This window comes from Mastacembelus armatus, chromosome 10 (assembly GCF_900324485.2).
Source record: "Mastacembelus armatus chromosome 10, fMasArm1.2, whole genome shotgun sequence".
Lineage (NCBI taxonomy): Eukaryota > Metazoa > Chordata > Actinopteri > Synbranchiformes > Mastacembelidae > Mastacembelus > Mastacembelus armatus.
In genome coordinates this window covers 14,157,937-14,178,905 of record NC_046642.1, presented here as the reverse complement: position 1 = coordinate 14,178,905, position 20,969 = coordinate 14,157,937, and the positions used below count along the sequence as shown (strand labels likewise).

The 20,969-nt window shown below is 41.5% G+C and overlaps 1 protein-coding gene across 1 annotated transcript; it reads right to left on the bottom strand.

Moving 5' to 3' along the window:
• Positions 1-678: 678 nt before the first annotated feature.
• On the bottom strand, positions 679-20,769 carry LOC113144403 (ras-GEF domain-containing family member 1C). Its single transcript, XM_026330453.2, has 14 exons — positions 20,393-20,769; positions 8,160-8,375; positions 7,819-7,941; positions 7,520-7,657; positions 5,872-6,093; positions 4,536-4,610; positions 3,782-3,883; positions 3,149-3,251; positions 2,976-3,055; positions 2,784-2,879; positions 2,586-2,681; positions 2,382-2,505; positions 2,175-2,247; positions 679-2,090 (listed from the first exon to the last, which is right to left on the bottom strand). The coding sequence occupies exons 2-14, from the start codon at positions 8,367-8,369 to the stop codon at positions 2,066-2,068; spliced, it is 1,467 nt and encodes a 488-aa protein (XP_026186238.1). The 5' UTR covers positions 8,370-8,375; positions 20,393-20,769; the 3' UTR covers positions 679-2,065.
• Between the last annotated feature and the right edge of the window lie 200 nt (positions 20,770-20,969).

Here is a 20,969-nt window from a genome sequence, read left to right as displayed (position 1 = left end):
GTAGGCCTCATACATTACAGTATTAAAAAAAAAAAACATTTAACTGAATTCAATGCAGGAATTGATGAGCACACTTTGATGAAGCAGACAATTTGAAATTAATCAAACCAAGGACAAAGAAAATCGACTGCAGGCATCAATCTAAGCATGATCTACGTTTATTAAAGGCTTCTGAGAAACCAGTCACAAATTTTGCAGAGATGTTGAAGCCAAACGTGTGTCTACTTGGCTTCAAAAACCATGACAAACACTGAATGGGCACCACTGCCTGAGCTGCACACAGCGGTGAATGTGTTAGCAAAAACTCAGAGATGGGCTGGGCAGTGCTGCGATACCACTAAAAGGAGCAGAACCTCTTTCCTGGATGCGACCTTCATTGAAAACACACATTCAACACAGGCAATATTTTATTTATCACCTTGATTGGCAGGTTTGACATCACATCTCTGGCTTTCTAGTCTGACGTTATTCAGGGACTGTGGTACAGGGAAAGCAAGTTTACTGATGACAAATGCGGAGGGAGCTTTAAAGTCTGTTGTTGAGAGGGAAAGGTGCTTCTTAAGAGAAAACACTGACATCAATTATAGCAAACTGAATAAGACTATTTTTTAAAAAGCTTATAATTACGTAGTTCCTGTGTCCTTCCCCATATTCATCCTGTTTTCCCACCCCCCACCCTCAAAAAAATGCCTCCCAAATCACAACAAAACTGCAAAGCTCAGTGACAATCCCACAAAACGATATTCAACACATTTCAAGTCAGAGGAACCTGAATTGTCATGACAGTGATTCGTATGGCACAAGTTTCCCTCTTTACTTTGTTCAAAGACAAAAGCCTCCAATTCTTCATTGTCTTTGCACATGTTAACTCAACAATGCATCATCACTACAAAGTCTGTGTTGCAATAGTAATCTTTACAAGTTGGATACGCTTAATGCCCCGTTAAAAACGCCTGTCTTAGCATGCCATTGGACTTCATATTAAGTAAAATGAAAATTACAATAAAAACTATACATCTGTCAGGACAGAAATCTCCATAAATATATCCGACAACTGAACATCAGTCAGAGAAAACTTCCTGCAGAGCAGAAAGATGAGGGATAAATGTCACCTGTACACAATCTACACACCTGGCCTAGCTCCTGCTGTGAATGAAGCTATGCTGTAGTTTTCTTGCATCAATGGCACAATACATTTCAAAGGAGTAAACACTATTTAAACAGTCCATATTCCCCGCCCAAGACTTTCCCAATGTAACAAACAATAAATTAAATTACAAGAAGAGATGACCAATAAACAGGCTTTTCCAGTCATTCTCATGCAGAACAAGACGGTGGCAAATCTAAACACAAGTAACTGCTTGAATGCACACACTCACACACATAAAAGTACGCGTAGGATGAGCTAGGAAAATGTTCAAGGTGTGTCACCTTCTGTCCTCTCCGATACGCATGCCATTTCATCATCAGACCTATAAAATGTGACGACTGATAAGGGCTAGCCAGCGCCCCCTCACATCATTTTAAATTTCATTACAGTACATTACAAGTACATGAAAAGAGTTAAATTAAACACCTAGACAAGGCTTTAGACCAAAGGGGAAGAGAAAGAAGGAGAAACAGGAATAAGAGCAAATACCAAAAAACAAAACAAAACAAAACAAAACCATAGCATCAGTAGGAATTTCATTTTATAAAGTGGTTTTCCCTGTAACTGTACTCTCTATTGTAGTAAACAAATCTTCAGTAAACACATCGAGGGGACGTGGGAAGGAAAAGCTGTATCCCTTTCCAGCATACTGTACCTCATCAGTATTATGCTGCAAAGGTATTTTGCTCCAGTTTCCTTAGCTTAAAATGGTCAATTAACTTTTTTTGTTCTTTTAAATTGTTTTCTAACACTCTTCTTGATGAATCCTGTTCATCGTGTTTCTATTTTTTTTTTTTCATCATTTCTTCATATTAAAACACCTATGTACCAGCTAGGTTCTTTCACAGTTCATTTTTTAGTGCAATGGAAACACGTGCTCCCTCGCTGGTGAGAGGGATAGCTGCCGTCAGCGCCTCATGTCTTTCCCAAAACATTAGACCTGATGGGAGAAAACATATGTTGATGAAGAAGAGTGTGTCATTTTACATTTAGCAGCATCTTTCACTTGTTTTATAAGTCTCACCTGAGTGCTTTCCATCTGTCCTTCTCTACTTGGTTCTCTGGACTCTCACTCTCATAGGATGCAAGGTAGAGTCCTTTCAGAGGAATGAGTATAGAAATAATTGAGCTAAGAGAGTAGGTTACTTTGATAAATTACTACAATGAAAATATTCGGGTCAGCAGGTTTAGAAATGTTTTTAAAATGAAAAACAAAATGGTGGGTGCTCACCGTCCTCGCTGAAGATTGGAACAGTGTGGAGATAGTGTAGAATGGCCCGATCCTCCTCAAATGGACACTCCATCTGTTTCCACGTCATGAACTCCCCAACCTGTCGTGCCAGCTCCACAAATTTCTAAGACACAAAACTATACTAAGTACATGTTTTTAGGCTGGTTAAATGCAGCAGAGTAAGAAAACAGGTAGCAGTCCAACCTCAAAGTTGACGTGGCCATTGGGGAGTCGATTCGCACATCCTTCATTCAGGAAGTAAATATCTTTGATCAGTAGACTAAAGAAAGGAATTACAATCTGAGGAAGGGAAATAAAAAGGAAAATATTGGCGTGATGCTAAAAATTATGCCAGATGCCAGGCTCTCAGAATAATAGATGCAATGTAGTGTCCAGTCCTACCCTTTCTCTGTTGCTGTTGGCAGTCTGAGAGCGATGTGCAGCCCCCCTCAGGGCGGTCCTGTAGTTGTAAAAATTTCCTGTAGGATCCATCTGATGCTGTCAAAGCAAAGAGGAAACGAGTGATATGCTGTCACCTTCAAGGTAAAACCTGCCTCATTCTTCTCAGTCAATGAATGGCTGCATTGTGTTTACCTCCAGAATGAAAAACTTGGCAGTCTTGGCTTTGCCCCAAGTCTTTTTCAGCCGTGACACAGGGCTCATGTTCATACCAGCTACAAGAGGAAATCAACTTCAGTTATTAAAACCAGGTCATGTAGGAGAATTCTCAGTGATAAGACTCTCAGGTATGGCAAAATTAGACTCACAGATAATGGCCATAAGGGAGTTGAAGTTTCCAATGTTGAAACACTCCCTGGCAACATCGATGAAGAACTCTATCACCTGGGCTCTTTGCTTTTTCTTTGCCGGCTGCAAAAAAAAACAACAACAAAGTTTTATTTGTAAATTTTAATTTGCATTCGCACTCTATTTTATTTTTCTCTCTGTAGTTTAATGTACAAATAGTTATACAGGCCTACTGAGGGCGTAGTAACACAAAGCAACCATTAGAGGGCAAGAATGCTCTGTTACAATAAACAGGCATAAGAATGAAATACTGTTACAATATTAAGTTTTTCTAGAAATAATTATTCAAAATATGAAAAATACAAAATGACTGGCCGTGACTGACATTTCAACATTTTCAGTTTTATTATTCAGAGACAACCACAGGAAAATACTTCATGAGATCTTTCAGTTCTATCCTCTCATGGATTTTAATATATCTACCTCCTGATCAATGTTTTTTTCATCAGTACTTGAGCTGTTTTGTGAACAAAATAAGGATAGGTGTTGTAGATTTTGCATAATCTTCATTAACATGAATATACTTTGTGTTCCGTTGGTTTGCCAGTGTTAGAATAAATAAGTATATGGTATTACCAGTGTTTTCCACTCACCATGCAAATCTCAGTAGCTACCAGGTAGCACAGCCTGTTGAACCATCTGACATAAGCCTCCAGGTTGGTGGTTTTCTTCTTCTGGTCACTGAAGCATGGTTGCTAATGATACAGACACACGTACACACACACATGAATGTGGGAAGTACTTCCATTAAGTTAGTTAGTTCCTCTAGCCCCATTTAGCTATCTACAGGCTGACCCCCTGTGAGAGTGTCAATGACAAAGGCAGCAAACAAAAAGTAGAAATAACTCAGTCAGTGAAAAACATGAGAAAAATAAACATAGTAAACAGACAGCTGGAGAGAACACGAGTGAAAGAGTCGACAAACTAAATATATAAAAAAAAAAAAAAATAGACATGGATTGACACTGGGAGAAGAAAGTGAAAGCACGTCATATAGAAAGGAGAGCTGTAGCATTTGTGTGGGCGTGCTAGAGCTTGTGTTATGCTCTGCTGTTTGTGGCTTTTTGACCGGCTGACCTCTGTTTGCCCTCATAAAAAAATGCTGGTTGGACATGACATCTCTGTTTCACTGTAATCACTATTCTTCATGAGCCCCCCCTCCCCCAAAAAAAATCAACTGAAAATATGAAATATGCTGTGGTTTGGCCCAAGGATACACTGCTACTGCACCAATACAGCAAACCATTATGCAAAACATGCTTTAGAATGCATGAATCCATAATGTAGATTAACCCTGAAAAGAATACTAAGAGAAAAAATGAGGATTCATAAATGCTTCTAGTTTACCTGTGTTCCATCGAGCGGGTCTTTCTGAACAAAAGCTTGGACAAATTCCTCTGGCCCGATGTGACTTAAATGTTCCTGGAAAACACAAACACACAAACACACACACACACACACACACACACACACACACACACACACACACAGAGATGGGGATACTTAATAATTCTTTCATTTCGGTAATGGAAGGCAATCAATAAAGGGAAGTGATGACTCATTGACGTGATTCATTGGAATCATATTTCCTCAAAGTGACACTTGAGACAATATTCACTTCTATTAAAAGAAAACAGAACACGTGCAAATCAAAATGACTCATTAGACCCTGCTCAGTTTCTGATATAATCTAATACCACAACAAGCTAGAACACACACAGAAGCGTACCACTCACTGACAGAAAAAGCACACTGACATCTAATTTTTTGTAATCAGAATCAGTATGTCGCTAAAGTCTAGACCAGATATATTAAAGTCCTTTATGTGTGAATTGTACATGCCCGTCTGTCTTTCTCTCTCCTTATTAAGTGTGAGAGTGAGTGTGTGTGTGTCAGAGTGTGAAGCTGTCAGGTCACATATATCCACAGCAGTTTTATCCCCTTTGTTTGAAGCCTCGGGCACATCACTGACTTCTGGGGTGATGTCACTGCTGAGACAAGGGTACAAGCTTACTCAGGCACGCACGTACACACACACACACACACACACACACACACACACACACACACACACACACACACGCACGCACGCACGCACGCAAACGCACACACACACACACACACACACACACACACACACACATATACACACACACACACACACACACACAGATACGCACAAAAACACATCCCTAGATACACATGCCCACATCAGTACACACATGAATAGACAGAAAGCACCATCCATGCAATGTGAGGAATGCTGCAGAGATCCTTTGTTCATTGCATTATTCCTTTTGTTCTTCTCTCTATGACATCATGTGAAGACCATTTAGTGCTGGAATGACTGACGAGTAATAACCAAACCAATGATCTTCAAAAAACATCAAAAATACTGTCTGCCAGTTTTGTTTGCTGTTACACCTCCCAGTCTTTTCTTTTCTTCTATCAGTCTTAAATCTCTTTCTCTCTCCCCCATCTCCTCCTTTCATATGTTGTATTCCAGGTTTATGCCCTTGTCATGGACTACATCTCCACCCATGTTTCACCATACTTAGCTTTCCTCCCGCCCCTCCCCCTCCATTACAAACATCCTTTCCACTCCTCCTCGTCTATCCTTGTTATCATCTCTTCCCCTGACCTCTGCCTAACCCTCACTTCCCATCCCTCCCCTTCTCCTCACCAGCTCCACGTGGGTGAGCTGCTGTGCCAGCGTGTATGGGTCGGTGCAGATTGAAAGTATGTCCTTCTGGATGGGTGGAGGTTTGGTCTTGAAGGCCACCAGCTTGTCAGAGATGGAGGAGGCATTGAGGGAGACTTTGACGATACTCTCTTCCCCCTGGCTCATCAGGGCCAGCCTCTGGCTGAGCTTCTGAAGCACCTGGTTCAAGGTTTTCCAGTACGCCTGCAGAGAGCCAAGGAAAGACGAGGAGAGGAGCTGTCAGTCTGTATTAATGGTAATGAATAATTTATTAAAGCTGTATTGATCAATAACAGGCATAAATCAGAAGGCCTTCTAGGTTAACAGATTATGTGGCCATTATATCCTTTTACTGTCACAATATATGCACATTAACCCACTTCCTTACAGTGAATAACTTACTGCCAGTCCAGTGTTCACTCCCATGCAGTCTTGCATAACATATACCACATACCTGAGCATACACTACACAGTAATAATCTGGCATAAAGTAACAAAGTACCTAAACTCAGCAGATGCAGTAGGTACTCTGTTACTTGAGGTCAGATTGTTACTGAATATTGTATGTACAGGACTGTGGCACATTAGCATCCAGCTCTCGTCCTCTGGACTGTGTGTGAGTATATTTAGAGATTCTGAAACTACTAATTTACTGTTAATTTTAACGATCTGTATCAATGTAAATTAGTACCTCATTAACTGTATCAAAGTGTAGCTATAGTTGCTGTCTGGAGGAAAACATTAAAAACATTATTTTCAGCACAAAGGCAAAGCATTTTGACACTATCCAATGGTGTTTGGGAGGATTTAATGAGCCTAATAAATAAGATTACACAGGCAGTTTTTAAGTTAAATTAAAACATGCTTTTTGAAGTTTTCACACATCAGCAGGAATGTGTGTTTCTGTGCCCCTTCCTTCAGATGACTGGTTACAGAGGCCATTATGTCACTGTCTCACAAATGACCCAGAGCCATAGCTCCCACATGTATGAGCACGCACCCACACTGTAGGCAGCCAGCTTCAAATAGCAGCACATTCATCAACACCTACCCGCCCCTCCTTTCTGTCCTCGCTTCACCTCCTTACCTTTTTCCCCTTCTTCCAATCTGACTCCATCACACTCCTCCTCTGACTCCTCTTCCTCTGCTCTCTGGAACCCTGTCCCCCCACTCCCACCCCAGTATCTTGGTCCATCTCTCTCCTTGTAGTTTCCCTCGAGGCTGCAGACAAAGCCACTACTCCAACATCTTCCCTTTCCCTCTCTTCTCCTGCAATATAAGGCTCTGCAGAACCGAGCTGTGGCTACTCACCCAGCACTGGCACTGAATCTTTACACCACTGCCACAGTGGTAGTGATGATATTGAATTTCATTCTCCATCAGAGCGTTTCTCACTGCAGCCACCGTTTATAAAGACTGTAATGGTAACAACTACAGTGTGGCTCAAAGTCACGGGTCTTACAGGCCAAAGCTGTGAAAACTGATAATGAGTAATGCGCCGTTTTTGGTATTTTTTGCTGTTTAAAGATCCAGCATGTTTCCAAAATTGAAACTAAATTCTCTTCTTTGGTGTAGACGACTTGTCTGTCTGATATGCATTCTTTAATGAATGCACTCCATGCTAGTTTACCTCATCACATGGTGCTATCCTGTGGATGATATCTTTAAGGTGTCCGACCATTTTCTCATCCCTGAAGTCTGATGGGAACGTCTCTGTCCACTCTGTCAGCAACTGCAGGATCTTTGGACCAAACTTGCGCACTTTTGCCTGTTGTCAAAGAAGTGAAAGAGGATTACCCCTGTCTAGATTTGTGACTCAAATCCAATAATTATCACAAAGTCACAAAACACACGTGTGTGTTCCCATGTTCCTGTTTGCATGTGCATACAGAAGTTGTGTACAGTATTTGTGCGTGGTGCAGTGCTGACCGTATCAAGTGGGCTCTGATCCAGCTGCTGCTGTTTGATGCACAGCTCACAAACCCTGGCCAACAGCTCCGGTGGGGGGATGAACAGACGAGCGCTCAGCAAGAAGGTGAATACATAGGCTTTCTGTCAAAGGACAGAAGGAGACATCTGTTAAAACACTGCCACAACATCAATAAAAATCCTGCTGCTTTCTCTAATTAAAGAATGCAGAGTAGCACTTTAAACACAGACATGGGGCTAATAATCTAATTGGCAGTACTGTCATTACCATAACATACTGAAATTGACTCTCTGATGTGGTTTATCATTGAGTGGAGAAATTGTGGTACATTTGCATTTACCTCGGGGTAGTAATCGGCAGTGGGCACAAGATTCTGGATGAGTGTGTCCAGGGAGGCAGAGGTGATAGGGGGCCCGTCGGCCAGGCAAGCCCCGGGCCCCGAGCCTTCCTGTGGGGCCTCTTCTTCCTCCCCAGGGTCAGCACAGGCCAGATGAGGGCTGAAGCCACTGGGAGTGGTGAACATGGTGCCTGAGCACACAGTCTGGGGCATTCCTGTCTAAAACACAAATGATAAAAATAAGGATAAAGAATGATTAAAACAACAAGAAAGAGGGATGAGGTTGGATTTTATGTAATGAAAACATATCTAGTATTTATGTGGCTTAGTGGTTTGATTTGGTAAGAAGAAATTAATTTAATGCAAACCTTACTCACACCAAGTCTCTGGCAAAATGAATCCACCTCCACTGACTGGTAGTAATCGTAATGAGGGGCAAAAATCTGTCAGTCACTAGAAAGATCTCTGAATGGGACATTTTGTATGATTGTTAAAATGATATTTTTCAAAACATGGTGTAATATTCATGCAGTATATAGTGCATATACAATATGGTGGTACGGCAAACTGATAATGTTTGGCACACACCTAATGAACATAGTGTCTCTTCTTTTATTTAACTAAAAGTCAAAGATTTCTTATTGTAAAGTAACTTTTGACTATAGTAACCTGAGCTAAGGAGACGTGTAGGTTTTAATGGCCTCCCTGAAGAGAAAAGGCTTTGTTTTTTATGCGATTTAGATGCGACTGAAGATCCATTTAATGTTCATTAAAGAGCCATTTAAAAAGCTTTGATTTAGGAAGGAAACCTTTTTTAATTTTGAACTCACGGGCAGAAGAGAAAGTTCTTTGTGTGCAATGTCTTGTTAGACAACACAATTTTCGCTCTTTTCTCCATTTTCCATTCATCCTCCCAGAGTATCATCCCGTTTTCACTCTCATTCTTCACAGCAACTCTGTCACACTGTGTCACACAACAACTGATGACCCGGCGCCATCTTCGGGGGATATGGAATACCACCCCAACAGCTGCCCCCGTCTCCCACATTGACAAGACAAAGGAGAGAACAAAAATGTGGGTCACTCAGTCTCAGCAACAGCGTGGCCTCTATCTTTGCCCAGTACTGTATCTCTTTCCCTTTAAGAATACTTTTGGTTACACGTTTTAAAAATTCAACATGCTCCTTCTCTCAATGGACCAGCGATGCTGCTGCAGTGGAAGGGAGCCCTTACCATGCCGTACTCTTAAGATACTATGAAAAATAGAAAGTACTGTGATCCTCGGGATACAATTATCACTCTGCATTACCTTAATGCTGGTTATACTGAATGATTTTTCTACACATGCACTCCAGCTCTCTAAACCTGCTGACTATATCTACCTGAATCACTCATCACCAAGAACAACTGCAGTCTCTGGGAAGCCTTAGGCAAATTCAGGGGCACAAAGCCTCTCAGCCAGAAGGAGTCACAAGAAATGCAGCAAACCCACATGCTGACAGGGAGACCTTGAGCAACAGACAGGAAGTTATTTCTGATGTAAACACGCCATATTCTTCCTGTTGTTTGTAGCTCAGACTATAGACAAGGCTTAGGCAAATCATGCAGACAAAGATACACACAACTGCACAACAGAAATACAGTAGAAATGCATCTCCTACTCTAATTTTATCAGAAAAGACAGAAGCTCACTACAGCAACCTAAATAAACTGAAATACAACAAATATATTATTTCAGACTAGTTAAGGATAAAAGAAACCTAAAAAACTGTCATTTTGCATGATATGGCCACATATCAGCTATAACCCCAAATAAAAGAAGGCAAACCTAGGATGAAACAGTTTCTAATGCAGCGAAGCTGGTGTCACATCTGGTGACCTTCAAGTCCCCTTCCACCCCTTGCCTATCAGCCACCTGGGTAAACCAGTATTACAGCTCCCTGGGATCAAAGGTCAAGCACGAACTGGCATGAAGAAAAACAGCTCATGTCTCAAGTTACTTGTGCAAGGGGTTCAGCTTTCCTTTGTTCTTCCTGTTCCCCAACACATGAGCACTTATTCATGCACTTGTACACACCTAGGCACAAGCACACACAGAGAGGCGCCCAGAAGGCTGGGGGATAGAGGGTCTTTTCCGGTGAGGTGTTTTTTTTGGGGGGTTTTTTTTTTTTTTTTTTTGATGGCTCTCTTCCTTCTCACACCCCTGACACCTATACCTCTCACAGTATATGTTGTAGTTTAAAAGGGTCAACATTTTCTTTTCTTCTCATCAGAGCTATAATTATGCTTCCCCAAATGCATGCTGCTCTCTGATATGCTAACAATAATCTGCGAGAGGCAACAAAAGAGCGTTTAAGAGAGTGGACAATACTCAAGACACCTGATGGAGCTCTTTCAGTCTAACCACTAAAGATACATAGCAGGTTTAATATGGAAACCTAATGCACACCAGACAAAAAGCCTAAATCTGCTCCCCTCACCGATCTAAACTTCAACGAGCTTTTAAATTGTCTTGCAGGGTTAGACATTACCACCGAACCACTTGAAAAATATCACTACCATTATCCAAAATGCGGCTTGATAACGCAACATCTGGGCAGTTTTCCTCCCATAAAAGTGATTGTTACTGTCTAGATTAGGTTCCATGAGGAGCAAGCCTGGGTGTCCTAACAGCAGCCTCCTTTAGATTGGATTACAGCATGCAGCCACAGAAAGGACATGGCCTGATAAACAGAGAACTGAAGAAATCCCAAAAGCCTATATAACAACACAGATGCAACAGGAAAGCCTTATGGTAAGTACAAGGAATGTCCTCTTTATTAGAACTGACGGGAAGATGTGTGTGACTAAATGCATGCACACACACCTCTGTCTTTGTATTTATATATGCATGGGAGTCAGGCATTTTTACTGTATGTGCCCACACTCTCAATGATTTACTTCATCGCATGTGATAATCTGCACTCTTCTTATTTCTCATATGTTTCCTGCTCAGCTCTGCCCTCCTCCCTGCAGCATTTCTCCAGCACTCCTCCATCATTTCATCACAGCTCTGTGTCTCTATCAGTCTGTAGTGTGGGGGCAGCGGGTCAGTCAGATACCTCTATAAATGTGAACACTGAATTACAGACCAGTCATCAGTGTCTGTGTTTGACGCTTGGGCTTGTTTCTCACTGTGCCACTAAAACCAATGTGGAAGTGATTTTAGAGATGTGAGATTTGCTGATGGTAGAGTAGAACAGTGATTACTGGAATTGCCTCACAGCAAAAAGGTTCTCTGTTCAAACCCTGTTCGACATTTCTGTGTAGAGTTTATATGATCTACTCTGTGTGCCTGTGGGTTTTCTCTGGGTACTCTCTCACTTCCTTCCATAGCCCAGAGACACGTAGGTCAGATTAGGCTAATTGGAGGCTCTAAATGATCTGTACAGTAAGTGTGGATGTTTGTCTGTATGTGTCAGCCCCTGTGATAGACTGCTGATCTGTCTCGGGCGGATCTCTCCTCACACCCGACTTGACAGACAAAACAAAAATGTATATCTTGACGAGATAACCTCCGATTACTCCTCTACTTCTATGTTTGGAATGAAAAGCAAAAGCAAAGCAGCATCAGAATCTCTCAACGATATGAATACCATGTCAGTATACACCTTTCTAAAATTAGCTACCATTAGTCACCATAAACTACTGGTCACACCAGATCATCAAGGGTGTGTGAGGAAAAGCCTTCAGTGTACTAAATTTATTAAGGCTGAGTGATATTGCTTTTTCTATTGCTAATTTTGATGTAAGCCCCACAATTCACTAAGAATTTGATCTTTTATAAAATGTAGCCTGCATATAATTCTGGGACTCTAGGGCTATTTCCAGGGAAGACTGACTCAACCCCATGCAAACCAAAATAGATGTTGTTGGAAGACAAAGAATACTACTTTTACAACTACTATTATTTTACAACCATGTTGTTTATACCAGTTTTATTTTTTTTACAGCGAGACCAAGCAATCATCCCCAGTTGTGTTCTCTGTGTACGTTATTTCCATACCTCATGATATACCCAGCTTCATGCCATGCCTGTCATGTAGCATCAACAATGCATGAAACACAGAGCTAAGAACAGGTGAGCATAGTGGTGGGTGCACTAATCCCCCCTGAGATCTATAGCAGCCAACCAACGGGAGCCCCACTGACTGTCTAGACAGCTGGGGGAGTGCCATTGTTCATGGGCCTCGCAGCATGCATGGCTGGTTGGATGTGTGTGTGTTGAGTGTGTGACAGAGAGTTGTCTTGAGTCTTCTGTCAGGCTGTTATCGTTGCCATCAGGGTATCTGCCTCTTTTGTTCTATGATGATTAACAAAATGGTACTGTCTGGCGATACGCAATCTTTATCAGCACCCTTGATTGTCTAGCTGTGTGTATATATGTGGTCTGTGGTGTGTGTGCGTGTGTGTGTGTGTGTGTGGTGATGAAGCATTCTTGACACAACCTAGAAGCCTGAAACTGTCAAGCAGCTCCACAACCATCTTTGTTCTATCTTTGTTTTATAGTCATTTCTGTCTTGGTCTCTGCAAAACCTGTTTCACCACATTAGTAGTTATTACTCATACATACCTGTGCATGTGCATGTGTGTTGACAAAAATGGTGACCCAGCTGCTGTCTGCCAAGGAATTAAAGCATCAGGACAATCAGCATTAGAGAAAGCTCTCCATTAAAACCGAAGTGACTTGTTCAGAACAAATCACACCTCTGTCTGACCTCTAACACTAAGGAATCAGGGGTCAGAGGTGAAGGTTCCTAAGGTTCCTTGGTGGGGGTAGATGAGTACACTGGCAGCTTTGTTGGCATTCAGAGTCTCTCTGGGGTCATTGATGTAATAATGATCTGCTCTTCGGCTCAGTTTCAAGGGTACATATAGTCTTTGTCTGCAGTTAGGGACATTTTTAAAAAGGTCTTCCAGAGAAAGTGTTAAGAATATGGATTAAGGGCACCACAATTAATTTGAATGATTCATTTGATTGGCACTATTGGCCATGTCTATTGATCATAGCCCCAAAATGGGAGGTTTAGGACAAGGTATTTGCCTACAAGTCTATTTCCCAAGCTCAAATGCTTTTTGTAGCAGCGCTAACGGAACAAACTATTTGTATATGACAATGTATATGACTATTTGTCTATGTCAACCACCTCAAATTCAACCTAAAATTAGGTACCAGCACATAAACAGTGTATTTATCTTGACCCAGTTTGAAAACATGCTCAACAAGCGTAATTCAGAAATTGTTTTCATGTCCTGCAGGGCACAGTTGACACAAAATTCAATCTATTCCTGCACCAGTAGACCTTATTTAGTTTGTTTGATGCAGTTTGATGTTTTTGGTGACAATTATGTGTATAGCTGGAGGAGGAGGTTTGTAACCCACTGTCCTATATACATATGAAAGTGTAAATGAGAAGGATGTGACATATTGATACTGAGTAAAACCACCACACAAGCTGTATATTGTGATGCAGTGCTATTCTTAGTAAAACAGCACACCATCAAAAATAAGCACAAAAAATATCCGGCATGTGTATTGCAGCAATGTTTTGTTTTGTTTTCTACTGTATAGTCGCTTCCTGGAAGCAGTAAAGGGAGGCAAAATGACTGAGATAAAAATTGCATCCCCTACTTTGCTTAGAGGTGTGAGGAGTCTGGAAATAAGACAAAGATAGGAGAGAAAGGTGGGCTACCCCCCCAGGGTAGTGTGCAGACAGTCTAGGCTCTCTGAATGATAAACTCTCTAAACTTTGCTTCCTTTCTAATTTAGCATCCATATGTTTAATACTGAATAATTTCAACACTTCATCTATTTTGGAATTGTGCTCTAAAAAGTAGATCCTGGTGTAATTTTGGTCCTGACACAGTTTTGTGTGCCTTAGAGTATTGCAGCTATGGCCTAAATTTTCCACAGTGTTCTTTGAAAGCTGAAATGATACAACTAGAAAACATAATGACATATTCTTATAATAGTCGAGGCATAAAAGCACATAAGCACCTCTTTTTTTAAACAATCATATCACTCTCGTTCCTTTTACAAGTCCCCCCCACTCCTGCCTTTTCATTTATGACCCTCTTTATGCCCTACTTCCCAGTAAAACCAGTCGGGATGCCTGCACAGATGGCCCTGCAGCAGCCTGCTCTCCCAGTGGAAGTTGCTGGCATGGGAGGCTGTCTGGCCCTCTGCCCTACCATCATCCCCTGCCTCCGCAGGAGCTCAAAAGTCTATTGGCGTCCGGACTGAATGCCGAGGTACAGGGGCCGGGCCAACTTGGCTGTTGAGCTGCACGGTGACTGCCTGGCACCGCTGACAACAGAGAATACAAAATACCACACATATGTCACTGCACACGCTTCGCTACAAAATCAAACCAGCGCACTATTGTTGCTTAATGGTGTGTGTGTATCTGTGTGTTTGGGGAGGACTGTAGCTGAAAACAAATGAGTTTTATTGTGTCTTGAAAAACAACATGCATGCACACTTGCACCCACACTGGAGCCAAACACAAGACTGAGTTACAGTCGAAGCATTCCAGCTCCCCCACCCATTCCCCGGTCTCTCTCTCTCCCTCTGTAGTACAAGCCTAACAGAGGATGGGAACCTTACTCTGGACTCAAGGGGGACACGCTCCCCCAACCACTTTTACTGGAATTCGTCTGTACTATCTGAGTAGAATCACACTGACAACGGGACACCTGTTCCACGCCCCTCAGCTCCATCACTCTCAATGTAAAGCTCGCCGGGAATTCTCCTCTGTGAACACACCCTGTGCACGTGTGTAGCCATTCTCATTCCTGAGTGAGTTTGGACAACGTGTGCATGTATATATTTGGGTGTCTGTTTCTGTACATGCTTGCAAAAGGGTAGAGGAAGAGTGTGAAGAGAGTGTATCTCCAAATGAAGTCATTCCTTCGCTTTGAAAACAACCATCTGTCCTACTGTTTTCCAAGAGGTGTGGCTGTCCTTCAGCATTTTCTTGCATCATACACGAAAACAGAGAGAGGAAAATGCAAAGACTGCATGCCGTGAAGCCAAACTATTACACTGCAAAAATATACATTTACATGAACTCAACATCAGTACTACACAAATCCATCAAAGGTTGAGCACCATTATCCACTAACTCTACTTTTAAACCACTTGATATGTGAAAAATACATTTCTGAATGTATTTCCTTGTTGGTGAATATAAAAATGGAGTATTTCAATGAACTGAAGGTCTCTGGCATGTGATATGTCTTGGCAATCTAATATGTTACTTAGAGACAAATGGAACTGAGCACAGTTCAGCTTTTAGTGGCTCTTAGCACATAGTGCGTTGCTGAGCCTTGAGTGTCCTAAATCTGTCATTCACAGTGGTCATAAGGCAAGTCATGCAATTCATCATATTCCAATTTACAATCACTACTGATGCAACGCTCTGCTGACAGGGAAATCGAACAAAAGTCATTTTGTCTCTGCCCTAAACAGGAATAATTTTGCCTCAAGTGACACTTATGAGGAATTACTATTTCGCCAAGAAGAATCGGAAAGGAAAAACAGAGTGGAACGACTGACAACACCCAGAAACAAAGGCTGAGTGAATGTGCAGCTATTTCAAATGCCCTTTAACAATTTTTAAAAATTACTCTATTCATCCAAACACTCACTCAGAATTATATTACTCTCCATCAAACCAACATAATATCAACTAACAAACTAATGAGCAATATGCAGATCTAATAACCAGATGTTACAAATTTCATCACGGCTGTCTATTTTCCCATTAAAGTACATCTATCTGCTCATTACAACCAGCATGGACAGAGGCCATGCAGTGTGTCACTGCGATGTACAGTATGATGTCAGAGTACTAATTAGTGTTGGGAAATAACACGCTCTGGTGTGTTCACAAGTCATGCTTCATGTATTTTGATATGATTAGGGACAGACCGAGGTCTGGATCGTCCTTGTAACGCTTATCAGTTAAATTTTCAAGCTAGATTCACTCAATTCATTTGTCCGATCAATATATAATTGAGATTTGGGGCTTTTTTGCCAATTTTCTGTCTGTGAAAATAGAAACTGAAGTATCAGTAGTTTTATTTTTATTCAAGCCTATTAAAGCTGAATTTCCATCATTTTGTGTTTTTTTTAATCCAACATTCCATAGATAATTGAGAAAATGTTTCTTAACTACACAAAGATCTGAAAAATACAATCACATGACATATAATGTAGCAAACTGAATTCACTTCTCTAATTTTCTATTATTCATTTCTACACTGGGTTACACTGACCCACAGCAGATCACTCACTGATCTAAAACCAGTAGATCATGTTGACATTTGGACAGAATAATTTTCAAATCCTTATATCTCATTTCTGTGACCATGGTGCTTACTGAAATAACACAGACACATATACACACACTGATTTTTGACATGGTACATTCCAACAGACAGTTTCATGATGCACTCACACTTTTTATACATGGACTTCTCTTTGCTGTGATCAGTTACAGGAACAGCAGTTCATTTAATAACTGGGGATTTCCCAGTGGTCAGAACTGTGTTACTGCTATCAAAAAAGGGATTTTACCAACACATGTTGCTTAAATTAACACAAATTAAAATGGAACTGTGATACTGAAATAGATAATGATGCACAGTTGCTGTGTACATTTCTAAAGTCAGGTTTAGTTTTCAGCCCAACTCCAAAACCTCAACAAAACAAAACACTTTACCTGATTAAAAAGTGGAAAGACGGAGGTTGTCGTATGCTGTAAAGCCCCTTGAGATAATTTTGTCACTTGTCGTATTGCGCTATATAAATAAAAAATTAATTTGCCTTAAATCGCTATGTGTATTGTAATTGATATCTTGAAGGTGCTTCAGAGAGTTTTCTTGTAAACAACTAATGAAATCGTGTGTATCCTTACAGCATAACAGACACAGCAAACAGTTTTCTTTCCTCACAAAACCAGGTTTTAGCCTGTGGTCTCCTTTTTTTTTTTTTTTTTTTATTGCTTTTGAGGTTGCATTAATATTGAACATTAGCAGTCAAAAACTCCACAGGGTACCTTTAATTTGTAGAATATAAACTTGTTTTTCTACAGAACATTTTTGTTTAATTAAAAAAGTTAAACCTCTGTGGACCAAACACAAGCAGCTATACAAGAACTTTGCCTAAATTAAAATCTGCCAAAATGACACTTTAAACCAGTAAGAGTAATTTAGAGCTTGACCTTTTTGATACTTGTTGTAAGTACATTTATTTTGATAGAAATAGATTTGGGCTTGAGATTTACTATCAATAATATCAAGCCCAATACAAAAACATTGTTCCTAATAAAGAAACTTCAATAGCAACATTCAGTAAGCACTGTTTGAGACTTTCTTTTTTTAATTTGTTGACTGGGGGACACTGTCTCAAGTCCTATAAAAACATACCATTAACTAGATAAGACTAGTTTTATTACTTGGAGGTTATATCTGATGGAATCTATATGTTTACTCCAGTGGCTTACTGAACACACCAGGGATCTAATCATATTTCATTACTTTTTCGAACCAGCCAATCAGCAGTGACAGATCATCAATAGCTGCCCATACGCCAGAGTGCAGACCATGTGGAAGCAGCTCAGACCAGCTCTGGAGAGCACAGAGTGTTTCCATGGAGTCAAAGCTCCTGTGGGGAGGTAATTAGATGCCCGTTGATTCCCTACTGTGACACCCCCTAGTTCTCTCCTTTATTCCATCAGAATCCCTTGTTCCTCTCCTCTCGCTATCTGTCCCTGCAGGTCTGACACTCGCCGTGACAGAGTAGCCGGCTATGACAGAGCGATTTCATACGTGAGCCCAGTCTGTCTTGGTCTTGGCCTGACAGCAAGATCGCTGTGTCAGTGTGCAAAGCTGCAGTGCAGCCAAAGGACATCTGAAAGTCTGCAAGCCATCACAATGCTCAGTTATTTTTCAATCAAGATCCTGTTTAGGTGCAAAATCATACATTTAAAAAAAAAAATAAAAAATTCTGGTGACACTGGTGAATTTTTTTTGAAGTATGGTGACACTAAATGGGGAAATTCCCAAATATTTAGCACGATACAAGAAATTAAAACATTCAAAAGGCAGTGTTTATCTACAGTTTTATATCTCATGCCGTTTATAATTTATTTCCATTTAATATTACCATATTTCCCTAAGATACCTTCAGAGGAATTTCATTCTTTACACTCTGACCGTCCATCCAACCAATGCAGGAAGATGAGACTTAGAGCTATAACAGGCAGGGACAAGTGATAATTGGAATTTGTCATGTACAAGTAAAAGAATTACCAGTAGGATGTTGTAGTGGATTCCTGTCATGGCTTCTCCATCAAAAGGCAGCAGGGGGATCCTGTTGTGTCGTGGGATTCACAACCGTAGCAGAAAAATGCGTGACCCTCATATATTATTCTAACCCGAGCTCTAAGATAAGGTCTTAACCCTCAAACAGCCTTTTGAAGTTGGTGAGATGGTCAAAAAAAAGTCACCACAATGCTCTTACAATGATGGTTTCAAAGTAAAATATGTCCACACAATCATACAAAGGCATGTTCACACACAAAGACACACACAAAGACACACACACACACACACACACACACACACAGAGTCATAAACCCTGTGGTGGTGATAAAGCTGTCATTCCTACCAGACTAACAGCCACTGTGCTTACCCCCCTGTCGACCTGCACCAGACAGACCCTGCCCTCTGTCACACATTCACATGCAATGACTGGCCTCGCTTTCTGTGAATTGTCTCTTTCAATTTGAAATCGAACAAAACGCTGCCCCTTTGAACAAGCACACCTGTTATTCTCTGCAGACTCAGCCTGAGTAGGAGGGAACATGTGCTGTAGCCTGTACCTTCAGACTTGTTACCAGCGACTTCTGACAGACCCCTGATCCGGTGACTCGTCCCTCTATAAGCATACTATACTGCTAGAGCAAGCTGTCATTTCAATTCAAAGCCCATTCTACCGCCAAGGGCAGTGAGGTTTTATGAGCACTGATAAGCTCAACACGGGTTCATGGGTGAACCCAGAAGAAAAGATGGAACAGGGTCTTGATCGCTGGAGGACAAAGTCAAAAGGAGCTAGATAATTCACTGCTTTGTCCAGAGTGGATGACATGCAAGAAAACCAAAAGAATCGATTCACAGTGTTTTGCCATTTGCCAAAAAGAAAATGTCACCCGGCAGACACAACATATAGGAGCACTTGTGCGAGTGAGTAAATACACATTTCCCAGGGGTGCATGTTAAACACAGGGACAGGCTGAAGAAAGACCAAGCTGGGCATGTGTTAAGATAATAAGGTGGTGAAAGAACTTCTTACATGCAGCAAGCTGCATGAGACGGATACATCTTTTTGGTTTATGTTTGGAAGCTGTGCAGGCTTCTACATCACCCTTGGGTGAAAGGGATGCTTACCACCTCTTGGATGCTTTAGAGGATGATTCAGATTTTTCTCATTCCAAGGGAAATACAGTAAAGTGTCAACAGTGCCACACCTGTTCAGTCCTCCTCTGTGTACAAACACAGTACATTTAAATGCAGCCTACATATGGAGAGACAGAGAGAGAGAGAGAACTGATAAAGAGAGCCTGAGAGTGTTTTACTCCCACATTAACGCTCGTTAATAATTGCACAAAATAAGATAAGCTGTGCACAACGCAGTTAACCAAACCCAGTGTACCATGTGACATTTGTCCGAGTTATCAGTGACCACTGTCTTTTTTTAGTGCTATCCTCCGACCATCACAACGTCGCCCTCAGACTTATCATTCTCTCAGCATAAACGCGTCAGGAGTCGGAGACGCAGTGACTCCAGTCCCTAAAACGAGCTGGATTCCCCCCCCCCCTTCACACGCCCTTTCAACAGACCCGCAGCCCGCTGACTCACGCCACAGGCTGGAAGGATTTCATCGTAGTAAAGTGATGGAGGAATTATGATGTCATCACTGTTGTCACTGAAGTTCTCACAGTGCGTGGAAATGTGTGCGAGGAATTTTGACAGTAAAGCATTGCCCCCCTCCCGCCCATCCCTCACGCGCGTAATGTTATACACACGCACACACCAGATATATACACTAACTAACACGCACACACGCACCCTGGCTGTGGGCGTGAGCGCAGTCTCTAGTGGGTTGACACTGGTTTTATACAGTACTTACCAGAACTACACTTTAATCCCCATCTTTGATCCGGTTTATATCCGATGTCAAATCGATAAAAGTGCCGCTCCGGATATTCCCAAATTAATTGGCGTTTGCAGTCTGTCCAACTGGCATCAACGGGACAAGTAAAGCCGGACTCCGGTGCCTGCTTGATGTCAGTGGAGAAAAATGTGTGTTCACAGAAGCTGGGTCTTGTTCCTGGGTCTGGACAGGTTTCCACCAGTGGAAATGGGACCCACACGGAGAGCTGACGCGGAGGAAAAGCGCGTCCCCGAAGGCGTTGGAGGGCGTCCTGTCCTGAACCACGGAGACACGACGGAGCGCACTCTACATCCACCCGTTCTCTGAGCAAGTGCTCAGCCCGGAGCAAGAACTACTCACACTCCAGTCAAGTAAATAAAGTGACTTCCGTTTTTGCTTTTCAAAATAAGTTTCTCACGACCAAAACGGTATTAAAGAGCAGTATACCTGGATTAACTAATGGACCCCAAATACAGTAATAGTCCTGTTTACACATACAGGTAAGCCGTGCCACTGATGTATTAGAGCATCTAAATTTAAACAAACAAGTCAC

Excerpts from the sequence above, each read along its gene's own strand:
- LOC113144403 (XM_026330453.2), bottom strand. The coding sequence starts at position 8,369 with ATGCCCCAGACTGTGTGCTCAGGCACCATGTTCACCACTCCCAGTGGC. Across the intron at positions 2,506-2,585 it reads ATGGCCACGTCAACTTTGAG|AAATTTGTGGAGCTGGCACG; the intron begins GTTGGACTGCTA and ends TTTGTGTCTTAG. Across the intron at positions 2,248-2,381 it reads TCCAATCTTCAGCGAGGACG|GACTCTACCTTGCATCCTAT; the intron begins GTGAGCACCCAC and ends TTCCTCTGAAAG.